Consider the following 14,531-nt stretch of genomic DNA (forward strand, 5'->3'; position numbering starts at 1 on the left):
AGTTTGAAACGTTGCCTAACTAATAATATAGTTTCGGATTTATAGTTATTTTTTAAGAAAATCCGACTACTCACAGTTGGTATAAGTTTTTAGCAATACACCCTAGGATGATGGTGTGTTTGAGCTTGTGAGTTGCTAAAATAGCAACTTGGGGGGGGGGGGGTGTTTACACCCCCAATGGCTATTTTACACCTTATGTGCCCCAAAACATGCAACACCCTGGGTTGTATATCTAAAACATTAAAGCATTAGCATCCGAGGATGTAAAATAGTGTTTATTTTTCATCCTCAAAACCTACTTTATTTATTTTACCATCTCATTTTACAACTCACCTTACATCCAGTTCTTATTTTTACATACAACCCAATAAAATAAGGACAAACTTTAGCTACAAAATTGGTTGTAGCCTTAGGCTACAACCTTACTCAATAAAATAAATATTATTACATATTTTGAAAATTTAACCGTTGAATTGCATGTTCTTTATACTTTAATACATATGTCAAATTTTGTATCAATCAGATGTTATTTACTATATGATCTATAATCTTATATTTTATGCATAATTTTAAACTACAAAAACTTACAATTTAAACATTTTATCGATGACATAGCTATTGATTTTTAATTTTCTAGAATTTTTGTAAGTATGGAGGATATAAGAAGAAGATGTAATCCAGTGGTGAATTTTTCGAAATTCACTTCTAATAAAAAAGATATTGAGTAAAGTTGTAGCCTTAAATTACAATAAATTTTGTAACTAAACTTTGTCCATAAAATAATATAAACTACAAAACAAATAATATAAAAATTTATTAATTTCTCTCTCACCTATTCATCTCTGTCTCTCCTCAACAACCAAACTTACACCAGCACCACCGAACCAACCACCCAGAAACACCAAACCAACCAGGCAATAACAACACTACCACCTCTAAAACACCTTTAAAACACCAAACCCACCATTGTAACACCAAATTGAAATCCCAATTCCAAACCAGTGAAATCCTAATCCACAGAACAAATCACAGCCAAATACCCATCACCTTTGACCACCAACAACAACCCACAACCATCGAAATTTATACCCACCATCGAAACAATACCACACACCACCAAAACTTCAAAACCAACCTAAGAACCACAACCCATTCAGACCCACAACCCATTCAAACCCAAGCCTCAAAACTAGTTCAACCCATGGCAGCAAACTTCGGTGATCAAAAGCCACAACCTACAACAAGCAAACCCCAACGAGCAAAAGCCACAGTTGACAACAATAAACCCAGGCAAGCAAAAGGTCGCCTTCAAACTTTGCCATCACCGTCGTCGCCTTCAAGATCTACCACCGCCACTGTTGCATTCAAGCATTGCCATCGCTGCCATCGCCTTCAAGCTCTACCACTGTTGCTGTCATCTTCAAGCTTTGCCATTGCCTTCAAGCTTCGCCACCAAGTGAGATAGTTGAGATGGGAGAGAGAGGCGAGATGACCATCTTTGGTCTTGGGCAGGGCCGGCCCTAGGCTTGGGCCAATTAGGCCATTGCCTAGGGCCCCTTACTAGAGAAGGCCCCAAATTTGGGGGCAAATTTTTTTTTTATTTATTTATATATATATATATTTTGGGAGATATTAAAACATTTTAGTTTATATTTTTTTTTCACTATTAAGAAGGCTTAAAGAATTAAGTAATGCTAGAGATAGAGATAAGACAAATGTAAATAAATAGGTCTTACAAATAGACGTGTTACTAATCACAAGTAATTCAAATAGGAAAATGTTAAAAATACTATAAATTTTATTACATAACTTTTATTTATTTAATTATTTTATACAGGATAAAAATTCTACTCTAACTTAATCTAAGTATATATGTATGCGAAACTCTTTTCTAGAGACTTAAAACTTGGCCATTGTCCCCCCACACCCCACAAGAATTTATACTTGTAGAGTGATCACTACACTAAGGGTGCGTAGTGGTCTTCATAACTTTTATAATTTAATGTGACAATGAATATGATAGGTGAATTTTAACAAACTATTGAATGAATATTTGTGATTGGTAATATATCTTTGTAATTCTTATGTTGTAAATTTTATAATATATATTGTATTTTTGTAGGTCTTATGTCATTGATCGCATTCATTACAACACCAGTTTGTAGTAAAATTTGTTATAACTTTAGCATTTTCTCAAAAAAAAAAAATCATATTAAAAAGTAAAAAGAATGGATTAAAAAAAAAATTATTATATAAAATGCTAGTTAAATATTATTTAAGTGATAAAATAAAGACCCCATTCAAAGTGTAAGGACTGAAATTGGATTGGACCCAATATGGAATTGGGTTTTAACCCAAGAAGCCTAAACAATAAATTTGTAGAATGTGGATAAAAGAACTAGATTTACTCCAGAAGAAAAACGATAAAATTTGCTAATTTAATGCTATTAAACACAAGTAAGATAAGAAAGTTTGTCCTCAGAGTGGCCTAAGGAGCTTATATTATATTGTCTTGTTGATAAACAAAGTTACAAGAGTTCACAGTCTTATTGTAAAAATTGCTTGATTTTTTCTCCAATCCCTTTTTTAGTACATCTTCCCATGCTATATACTACAATCTTGATATCATCCCTGCCATACACGTGTAGGTTAGATTCTGGGAACTCCTTCTTGTCCCATCCAACACCTCCTAAAACCATCAACTAGTAGCCGTAAGACTGCTTGACTACTGTTTAGGCATCACCTCCACATTAATGCGGCCAGAGAGTTAGTTGAGAGACATTTAATGCGGAGGTAGCAGCTTTTTGAAGATATTTGTTACTTTTCTCCTTTTTTACCCTTTGTCCAACGTCCAACTTTTAGTTGTGATGTAACTTCGAAGAAAGTTCATGATGATATGACACTCTTACTGACCTCGGACCCTTGTTGCCGAGATGGCTTTTCTCCTCGGACATTCGTTGGACTTATCTCATATTATCTCTACTTTTCTCTTTATTCCGTTCTCCTTATAATCTTATCTGGACATCCTCGGATTAGCTAATGTCCTCGAATTGGACCATAGGCCCAGTTAGTACAGCCTTAACAGTACCTCCTAATTAACTAGCCCCCACAATAGCCCATCAAAATCTTAATTTTCGACTCCTCAAGAGGAAAGGATGATTTTGACGTCCTCAGCCCATCTTGTTTATGGTCCTATTCTGTATTCTTGACCTCCTATATGTCTTTTCACCTGCTCAAGGCACGCCCCTGACGTTTTGGCGTCTAGAGCGTGCCATCTTTAAATTTTGGCGGCGCCCTTGTCCCCCACATTCAACGGTAGGATGTAAATCGTACAGTGGAAGATTTTTCTCATTTTATGAGCGGGAACTTTCCCGCTTGTAATTTCTGCACTGCTATAAGTAGCTTTTCAAATCAATTCATTTTCCTACTTTCAACAATCATACAATACTAGAGCTCATACATTGAACTTGTCTCCTTCTTTCATCTCCCTATGCGTCTACAAATACTAGAAATTTGTCCAAGGACCCCCTTTTTTAAACCTGTAAGTTTTCTTAAACCCTCTTAGTTTTTGTTTTAAATTTGTTAATTTTTCTTCAAAGCCTTTTAGAAAAAATGGGTAAGTTCAAACGTTTAGTCGAGTCCGAGGAGGGTGTGGAGAGTTTTAGGGCTAAGTATAGGATCCCACCAATAGTAGGCATGAGGTACACTACTCAGGGGGAGTGGGTAGGTGCTAGAAAAACAGGAGAGGTGGTCATTCCCATGATCGCTTTTATAGAAGGAGGGATGACCATTCCTATGGGTACCATTACTAGGAATTACCTTGGGTTCTTTAGGCTATCTCTCACTTAGTGTGCCCCAAATATGTTTAGGGTTCTAGAGAGTATAGAAGTTTTAAATGAGAGAATGAACCTAAATTTGACCTACCACGATGTGAATTGGGTATATAGCTTGCACCACATGAAGGGACAGGGGTATTACCTTAAGTCGAGGCATCCCAAAGTAAGGTTAATCCAGTGTCTTCCCACTTCAAACAAAAACTTAAAGGAGAATTTCTTAATCTTTTCTGGGGAATGGCACGATGGCCTACCCTATCCGACTAAGGAGGGAGAACCAGGTGGGGGTACAACCATAGATTTGTGCGTCTTGGTTTGCATTTTTTTTTTTTTTTTTTTTTTTTTATATATTTCCAACACTCCTGTTTTTGACAAAAATTTTATTCTAATTCAATGATTTTGCAGATAGAAATTCTACTAAACCCAAGCTCAGCTTAGTCAACAAAGAGAACTTAGATAGGATCTTGCAAGCTAAGGTGTACGTGAACGAAACTAACAGTCAACTCCGAGCAGCCCACCTAATTCTTGGGTACACACCCCTCTCGCTCGTATTCCAAGCCCCTAAGTACGTAATCAAAGCCCGTGACCCTCGGCTCCACCATATCAGTGTTGCCTACCAAGGGTTCGTTGTTCTAGAGGGTGTCCTAATTCTTGAAGGTACTCCCCGTACTCAACCACTCTTTGTGGCTACTCCTTCAATAGGAGCATCCTCATCCCAGCTCATTCTTGAGGAAGGGGAAGAAAGAAAAGAAGAAGAAGAAGAAGAAAAAGGTTCAGAGGGTATTGTGGACCTAACAGACTCCTGCACGAATTTGAAGTATTCAACTAGCCACCATCTCCCGAGATTATATCAGATGAAATGGGCATCCAGAGGAAGCCTCAGAAGAGTTTGATGGAACTGATAGAAGATCAACCCAGAAGAGGTGCATCGGGGGAGTCTACTCAACCTAAACTTCCTCCTCCTCCTCCTCCCAAATCTCCTCTCCCTCCTTCTCAGCCATCTTTGTCCTCTAGGCCCGAACTTGCTGATATAAAGAGGAAGAGAGAGCAGAAAGGTAAAGACGTGGTGGAGACCGGGAGATGTCGTCCAACTCGTGAAGACGAGGCTCAATGAGCTGCGAAGCAGCAAAAAGTTAGCCACGCGTCACAACGAGGCATGGAGAGAGCGAACACTCAGCCTCTAGAGTCACAGGCCTAGCTCCCAGCACCCATGCTCGGCAGTGAGCCCTTGAGAGATGATGCATCACTTAGGGACTTCAACAGGGGCATTGGGTGCCACGTTGTTTTGGTCGTGGAGGAGGCCTTGTTACTTCCAAAAGATATGTCCGAGTTACGAAATATTAGGAAGAACGAGGTCTTCCTCAATTGTAAAAGATATTTGGGCATGGTATGATGTTAATCCTTTTTTTTTTACTTATAATTATTAGGGATAATTACACTTTGCCCACCTGTGGTTTGCCTCTAATTCTATGTGCCCACCCGTGGTTTAAATTTTGACACTTTGCCCTCCTGTGATTCTGACCGTGAGTGCTTCGTAAACCACCTCAATATTTTCCGTTACTCTAACACCAAGTTAGTAAAAAGCACATCCCAAAACGGATCAAAACTCACTCTCACTCCCAAAACTCACTCACTCCCACTCGGCTTGCTCACCAAACTCACTCACTCCCATTCTCTTAAGACAACTGTGGCAAATCCGAGCTGAGGAAGAAAGACATAGTTGCTCCTCTATTCAGCTGTGGCAGATCCTACAATGGGCTTCGATTCGTGCATGCTCTTGGGTTTTAATCGTGCATGCTCTTGGGTTTTGATCGTGGGTATTAAACCTGGGTCCAAAAACTTCATTTATATATTAGTCAGATGTGGATCATTCAATCACGTTAGAAGGGTCTCTGTCTCTACCACAAGAAATAATTAAAATAAAAAATAAAAAAAGGGTTTAAATTAAAACTTAAAACAAATTCATAAGTTAAAATAAATAATAAAAAAATGAAAGCTCATTTTCATGGTGGAAAAAACAGGAGGAGAGTTTTATAAAAACGTTATCTGAATAATTTTTGTGTTGTTATTAATGCACAAATATAAACGAAAGAGTTGCAGAGAGACTTAAAGGTCGTTCATTCATTCATTTCATTTGCTAATAACAATCTCAAAATTTATTTATAAACAAACAAACAAATAAACAGTTCTATTATTTATTTATTTCTCTGTGCAAAAGTGTTTTATGGGATTTTTGTGAAAGATCAAAACTTTGAAGCATTTGCATGTTGAATCTGCAATAAGAATCGCTTTCTGGGTGGTGGGTTTTCCCTCAACTTCGCCACCTACTCCTCTCTGAGAGTGAGAGCTTTCAATGTCGTTGGTGTCACGGTTTTTGTGTACACGTGGCGTTGAATCAAAGACCAGCCCGAGATAAAAAGCTTGATTGCGATGTAAATTTGATTGCATGTTGTAAATTCGAGTGAGTTTTGGGAGTGAGAGTCAATTTTGATCCGTTTTGGGATGTGTTTTTTACTTGTTTAGTGTTAGAGTAACGGAAAACATTGAGGTGGGTTACGGAGCACTCATGGTCAGAATCATAGGTGGGCAAAGTGTCAAAATTTAAACCACGGGTGGGCACATAGAATTAAAGGCAAACCATAGGTGGGCAAAATATAATTATCCCTAATTATTATATATAGATATATACTTTTTATTTGTTATGGTATTAAACCTTTTCTTTTAGGCTGTCTAAGCCACTTTCAGGCTTGAGGAGATAACTAATTCATGCTACTAGCAACTGGAAGATGAAAGAAAAAGGCAGGTAGCAGCTGTGTAAACACTCACCATTGTTGATCAAAGCAATGCTGAATTGAAGAAAAAGCTGGTCGATGAGGAGCATGCCCGCAAGAGTGCTGACCCGGCCCTGGAGGGCACGTAAAGGCAAGCCGAGGACCAGAGGAAGCGCCTGTGCGAGGTCACTGATCAACTGACTGCTTCCAGGGAATGGATGGCAACTCTCAAGAAACAACTGGAAGAAGCCCAAAGGTTCAAGGATCAGGCCGAAAAAGCAAAGGCCGAGGTAGAGAAAGCAAGAATAGAGGTCGAGAAGGCGAGGGAAGAGGCTGAACAACATGGCTATGACATCGGTGTAGCCGAGACCAAGGATACCCTTCGGGCAGAGGTTCCTGCCGTATGTCGTGCCTACTATGCTCAGACTTGGGAGGAAGCTCTCAACTGAGCTGGGGTTGAGGCTTCTTTTGAGTTGAGAATGCCAGAAAACATCTTTTTCCCCCAAGCCATACGAGTTTCGAACCTTCCTCCCAACCAAGGGGAGACGGTCTCTATAGTTGCTGCTACCGCCGAGGAAGCCTAGACTCAAGATCCTTTTCCTCCCAATCAGCCGGAGCAATCCAAAGAGCCTGAAGTTCCTAAAGATACCTCTTTGGACAAGGCTGCAGAGGTTCCTCAGGATGGGGCAGCTTCTCAAAGTTTCAAGCAGGCTCTAGCTTCAACCACCATACCTGCTGGAAAAGTCCCTAAGGAGAAAGAGAAAGTTGTTCCTCCTGAGGCAGCTGATAAAGCCTCCAAGGGCAAGCTCCAAATAAAGTTAAAACCATAACTCTTTATTTTTACAGAGGGTAGTTGTTGTCAATGTAATGAAATTCTATTTTTCCTTTTTAGGACAAGTTTTAATGAGATGTAGATTTCATCTTTCCAAATTTACATGTGTTATTATTATTTTATCTTTTATTTATGCAATTTTCACTTTGTTTGTTCTTTGTTCTTTGTTCATACATAACCATATGCCATAGAAGAATGAAGTTTACTGATATGAGGGAAAAAACAGTTTTATATATTTTAACTGAGAATCCGAGTAAATCATGACTGTTGAATCCACAGCACTATCAAGACATGCTCTTAATTTATCAATTCTAATAAGTTTCCAACTCTGAGAAAATATCAAAACATTTAAATAACAGGCAAGTCCATGATACCTCAAAATGCTTCAAGTAATGCTTATGGATTTTACTTTGGCTTACAAATTTGATCATAATCCAGTGCAAGGGGTATTAATTTCCATTAAGTTTATGATTCGAGGAACCTGACATAACTTAATTTCTATTTAATACTTCTATAGATGTCATAGGGTATTAATTTCCACTAAATTTGTGGTCCGAGGAACCTGACATAACTTAATTTCTGTTTAATACTTCAATAGATGTCATAGGGTATTAATTTCCACTAAATTTGTGGTCTGAGGAACTTGACATAACTTAGTTTCTATTTAATATTTCAGTAGATGTCATAAGGTATTAATTTCCACTAAGTTTGTGGTCCGAGGAACCTGACATAACTTAGTTTCTGTTTAATACTTCAATAAATGACATAGGGTATTAATTTCCACTAAATTTGTGGTCTAAGGAATCTGACATAATTTAGTTTCTGTTTAATACTTCAATTGATGTCATACGGTATTAATTTCCACTAAGTTTGTGGTCTGAGGAACCTGACATAACTTAGTTTCTGTTTAATACTTCAATAGATGTCATAGGGTATTAATTTCCGCTAAGTTTGTGGTCCGAGGAACCTGACATAACTTAGTTTCTGTTTAATACTTCGATATATATGGAAACACATGATATATGATCAGAATAAATTAAAGAGAAACTAAATATGACTATTTTATTAACAATAATACCTCTTTAAATTGTTTACATTTTAAGGGTGGAGTACAGTTTTTTCATCTAGATCTTCCAAATAGTATGCACCTATTCCTGCCACCGAAGTTATCCGATACGGTCCTTCCCAATTAGGCCCCAATTTTCCCCAGGCTGGATTCTTGGTGGCTTCCAAAACTTTCCTCAATACCAGATCTCCTACGGCCAACGACCTTAGCTTTACATTGGTATCATAACCTTGCTTAAACTTATGCTGGTAATAAGCTAGTTGAACCATTGCACTCTCCCTTCGCTCTTCGATCAAGTCCAGACTTTTTTCCAACAACTCATCATTACCGTTCAGGGTAAATGCATTAGTTCTCAACATCAGGAAACCTGTTTCCAGAGGGATTACAGCCTCGACTCCATATGTCATTGAGAAAGGGGTCTCTCCTGTTGACCGTCAAGGCGTTATTCGATACGTCCAAAGGACATGTGGTAATTCCTTTACCCATTTTCCCTTTCCCTCGTCCAACCTCTTTTTAAGTCCATTCACTATAACCTTGTTGACAGCTTCAACTTACCCATTTCCTTAAGGATAGGCCGGAGTGGAATATCTATTCTTTATCCCCATATCAAAACAGTATTGCCTGAAGGCTTTGCTATAAAATTGAAGGCCATTACCTGAGATGAGGGTATGAGGAACCTTGAACCGAGTAACGATATTCTTCTAGATAAATCTTTTGACATCTACATCTCTGATATTAGCCAAAAGTTCAGTTTCGACCCACTTGGTAAAATAAACTGTACCGACCAGCAGATACTTTTTATTTCCTAGTGCTTTAGGGAAAGGGCCTACAATATCCAAAACCCATTAAGCAAAAGGCCAAGGGCTGGAAAGAGGATTAAGAACTCCTCCAGGCTGGTAAATGTTTGGAGCGAATCTCTGACATTGGTCACATTTTCTAACATATTCTTGTGCTTCTTTCTGCATACCTGGCCATCAGTACCCTTGAGTAATGGCTCGGTGAGATAGGGATCTTTCCCCTGTGTGGCTTCCGCAGATTCCTTCATGTAGTTCCTCTAGGAGTGATTCTAATGTCTCGAGATGTACGCAAAGCAGATATGGCCCAGAAAACGAACGTTTATACAACTTTTGGTCCTCGGACAACCAAAACCGAGGAGCTTTCCTTCGTATTTTTTCAGCTTCTACTTTCTCCTCAGGCAATATATCCCTTTCGAGGAATAGCAGTATAGGGTCTATTCAGCTCGGCCCTAAATTGATTTGATGAATCTTGAGCAAATCTTTCTTCGTTGGGGGTGGGGATGCATAAATTCTTGACAATTATCACTCGGGGAAAATTCTATGCCGAGGAAGTGGCAAGGGTAGCTAAGGAATCCACATGGGTATTTCCATTTCTGGGGATATGTGATAAGTCAAAGGATTCAAGTTTTGTCTGTATACGCCTAACTTGACCCAAATATTCTAGCATTCTTGTATCTTGGGCTTTCAGTTCCCCTTTTACTTGGCCTATGACCAGTCTTGAATCTGAGAACATTTCCACTACCCTTCCACCCATTTTCTGGACCATCGCCATTCCCATCAGCAAAGTTTCATATTCCGCTTTGTTGTTTGTAGCCGAGAATCCCAACCTCAAGGACTTTTCAATGGTGATCTTTTCAGGGGATACCAGAACTAGCCCCACTCCTGCTCCCCGTTGGTTTGCTGCTTCATCCATATATACTTTCCAGGATGAGGAGTCTTGTGTGGAGATTAGGCCAACCAATTTTTTATCCATGCCATGTTGCTTCACCTCTGCTTCTTCTGGAAGTTTAGCAAACTCGGCTACTAGATCGGCGAGGACCTGACCTTTCACAGAGGTACGAGGCATATATTTAATGTCGAAAGCCCCTAGAATCGTGCCCCATTTAGCAATTCTCCCGATATAATCCGCAGTTCGAAGTATGGATTTGAGCGGTAATTGAGTTAGAACAACCACGGTGTGCGCCTGGAAATAATGGGGGAGTTTTCGTGTAGCATGCACTACTGCCAAGATGACCTTTTCCAGGGATAAATACCGCACCTCGGCTTCATGAAGTGACTTACTTATATAATAGATTGGTCTTTAGATGCCACTGTCTCCTCGTATCAAAACAAAACTTCCCGCATGAGAGGCCTCCGCCAAGTAGGCAAATAGAACTTCATCCACCTCAGGACTAGACATAATAGGCGGCCGAGATAGGTACTCTTTCAACTGCTGAAATGCTACAGCATACTCCTCGGTCCATTCAAATCCTTTCCATTTATGCAGTAAAAGGAAAAAGGGTCTGCACCTATCAGCTGACCTGGAGATAAATCGATTCAAAGCAGCAGTCATCCCTGTCAGTTTCTGGACCTCCTTAGGGTTTCGAGGTGCTTACAAGTCGTTAATGGCCTTGATCTAATTTGGGTTCACCTCAATTTCCCTGTGAGTCACCATGTAGCCCATGAACTTTCCGGAGCCTATACCAAATGAACACTTTGAAGCATTCAGACATAACTTGTACTTTCTCAAAATTCCAAAAATGCTCGTAAGATCTCCCACATGCTCAGACACCACTTTGCTCTTTACAACCATATCATTGATATAGACTTCAATGTTCCTGCCCAATTGTGGTTTGAACATTTTAGATCTGTTGATAAGTAGACCCGGCATTTTTCAAACCAAAGGGCATCACTTTGTAGTGATAGTTTCCAATGGGAGTGACAAAAGCTATCTTTTATTGATCGTCCAATGCTAATGGTATTTGGTGATATCCTTGGAAGGCGTCCAAAAAACTCATCCGAGGATAACCGACTGTTGCATCCACCAATTGGTCTATCCAAGACATGGGGAAAGGGTCCTTGGGACAGGCCTTATTGAGGTCTGTGAAGTCCACGCACACACGCCATTTCCTAGTCTTCTTTTTCACCACCACCGTGTTGGCTAACTATTGAGGATAAAAAACTTTCTTGATAGCCCCTGCCTGCTTGAGCTTGGTTACTTCATTTCTGATAGCCTTTGCGTGCTCTTTTGACAGATGCCGAGGTGGCTGTCTCTTCAGGGTGATGGAAGGGTTAACATTTAGATGATGACAGATGAAACTCGGGTCTACACCCAGGGTTTCATATGTGCTCCACGCGAACACATCAACATTTTCTCTGAGGAATTCAACCAGTTACTCCTTCTACAAAGGCAGTTTAGCTCCAACCTGAAAGAACTTCTCTAGATCATCGCCAACGATTACCCTTTCTAGATCTTCACATTTCGCCTCATCGGCTGGACCATTGAAGGGCAACGCCGGGGTTTCTAATTGCTATAAACCATTATCAACGATGGTTGAGGTCTCCGCCTCAAGCCAATGTTGGATAGCCATTACCAGGCATTGTCTGGCTGCAGTTTGATTTCTTACTATCTCTAAAACCTGGTCTCCGGATGGGTACTTCATCTTCTGGTGAAGAGTAGAGGAGACGGCCCCCAGGGTATGAAGCCAGCGTCTGCCCATAATGGCCGTGTAGGGAGAGAAAACATCTACGACGATGAAGTCCACTTCCACCACATCCGTGCCGGTCTGTACAGGTAATCTGATCTGACCTTTTGGGATGACCATTTTGCCCTCAAAACTCACCAGAGGAGAACTGTAGGCTATTAAGTTTTTAGGTTTCAAGTTTAGTCCCCTATACAAGTTAGGGTACATTATGTCAACAGCGCTGCCTTGGTCAATTATCACCCTTTTCACGTCATACCCATCAATTCTCAGCATAACCACTAGAGCATCATCATTGGGCTGTATGATTCCAACTTTGTCCTCATCTGAAAAACCTAACACTAACGGGACGCCTATCTTGGCTCTCTTAGGCATTGAACTAGACTCCTCGGCCGAATAAAGGGATACCGACATTACCTTGGAAGGACAAGATCCGGTCCTCCTCGGGGCGGCAAAAATAACGTTTATTGTGCCAAGGGGAAGTCTTGAAGAAGCATTTCCCTAAAGCTCCGAGCCTGTTTGGCTTACCCGACCACTAGAATGATACAAGAGTTGCTTCAACTTCCATTCTCGGATTAATTGGTCCAAATGGTCCTATAAGTTTCTGCAATCCTCAGTTGTGTGTCCATGATCCTAATGATAGTGGTAATAAAGGTTCTGGTTGTGTCTCATAGGATCTTTTGCCATCTTATTTGGCCATTTGAAAAATGACTTATTCTTAATCTTCTCCAGTACCTGTTGCACTAACTCTCAAAACACAGCGTTAACCACCTGGGTGTTGGCAAATCCTGACTGCCAAACAAAGTCCTTTTGAGGTCGATTATTATTGTACCAGTCTGACCTGAAATCCCTCCTCTCCTGAAGGATCAACTTAGCCTTTCCTTTTCCCTGCAGTTGGTCTTCTTCTACTCTTCTATACTTGTCAATCCGATCCATCAGTTGGCGTACACTGGTAACAGGTTTACCAGTTAGAGATTTTCTCAAATCATGCTCAGCTGAAAGCCCAGCCTTAAAAGTGCTAATATTTTCGTCATCATAATCTCTTTCTATTTCGTTAAACATCTCCCAGTATCTATCTGAATAAGCCTTAAGAGTCTCACCCTCCCGCATGGACATGGATAATAAGGATCCCAAAGGCCGAGGAACCTTACTACAAGTAATAAAGCGAGCACCAAAAGCCCGGGTGAGTTTCTTAAAGGAGTCAATAGAATTCGTCTTTAAACCGTTCCATCTCATCGCTACTGGGCCCAAGCTAGATGGGAAGACCTTACACATCAAAGCCTCATCTTTGGAGTGAACAACCATCCTTTGACTGAAATAGCTGACATGTTCTACTGGGTCTGTTTGACCATTATAAATGGTGAACGTGGGTTGATGAAATCGCCGAGGAAGACTCGCATCTTCTATGTTTCGTGTGAAGGGTGACTTAGAAACTTGACTCAGCGCCTTGTTCATTCCATCGTTCCCCAAGCCTTTGCAAGGCGGGCTTTTGTATCTACGTCTATGGTGGTGCTCTTCGTCGTAGGATAACTAGCACCATCTCTCTCTTCCGAGGATGGTTCGGAGATGGGTGATGAACGTCTTCGCCAAGCATGACGCAATTCCCTCTTCAACTCGTCGATTTCACGTTACATGTCTCTGTCATTCTTTGCATGGGAAACATGGCTTTTCCCTCGAGATTGACTTTTACTAGTATGAGTTGTGTGAACACTTCTCTTACGACCTCCTCTCTGTTTAAGGCTTCTATGCGGATTGCTATACTGATAACCCCTTGATTTGCTTGATATAGATTAACATCTACCTGGTGTGGTCTTGCTGCTGCCTGGTGTGGACTTGCCTCCTCCATCGTGAACATTGTAGCCGAATCTTCTTTAGAATAGATAAAGCTATTCCCACAGACGACACCAATTGTAAGGACTGAAATTGGATTGGACGCAATATGTGATTGGGTTTTAGCCCAAGAAGCCTAAACAATAAATTTGTAGAGCATGGACGAAAGAACTAGATCCATTCCAGAAGAAAAACGATAAAATTTGCTAATTTAAGGCTATTAAACATAAGTAAGATAAGAAAGTCTGTTCTCGGAGTGGCCTAAGGAGCTTATATTATATTGTCTTGTTGATAAACAAAATTACAAGAGTTCACAGTCTTATTGTAAAAATTGCTTGATTTTTCTCCGATCCCTTTTTTAGTACATCTTCCCATGCTATATACTACAATCTTGGTATTATCCCTGCCATACATGTGTAGGTTAGATTCTGGAAACTCCTTCCTGTCCCATCTAACACCTCCCAGAACCATCAACTAATAGCTGTAAGGCTGCTTGACCATTGTTCAGGCATCACCTCCATATTAATGCGGCTAGAGAATTAGTTGGAAGGCATTTAATGCAGAGGTAGCAGCTTTTTGAAGATATTTGTTGCTCTTCTCCTTTCTTACCCCCTGTCCAACGTCCAACTCTTAGTTGTGTTGTAATTTCGAAGAAAGTCCATGATGAGATGGCACTCTTACTGACCTCGGATCCTTGTTGCCGAGATGGCTTTTCTCCTTG

General features: G+C 40.2%; 2 protein-coding genes across 2 annotated transcripts; both read right to left on the bottom strand.

The window, feature by feature from the left end:
* Positions 1-11,809: 11,809 nt before the first annotated feature.
* On the bottom strand, positions 11,810-12,394 carry LOC115980894. Its single transcript, XM_031103095.1, has one exon. The coding sequence runs from the start codon at positions 12,392-12,394 to the stop codon at positions 11,810-11,812; it is 585 nt and encodes a 194-aa protein (XP_030958955.1).
* Positions 12,395-12,730: 336 nt separating this feature from the next.
* On the bottom strand, positions 12,731-13,285 carry LOC115980895. Its single transcript, XM_031103096.1, has one exon. It carries the CDS (start codon positions 13,283-13,285, stop codon positions 12,731-12,733), a length of 555 nt encoding a protein of 184 aa, XP_030958956.1.
* Between the last annotated feature and the right edge of the window lie 1,246 nt (positions 13,286-14,531).

The sequence above is a fragment of the Quercus lobata genome, chromosome 3 (genome assembly GCF_001633185.2).
Source record: "Quercus lobata isolate SW786 chromosome 3, ValleyOak3.0 Primary Assembly, whole genome shotgun sequence".
NCBI lineage: Eukaryota > Viridiplantae > Streptophyta > Magnoliopsida > Fagales > Fagaceae > Quercus > Quercus lobata.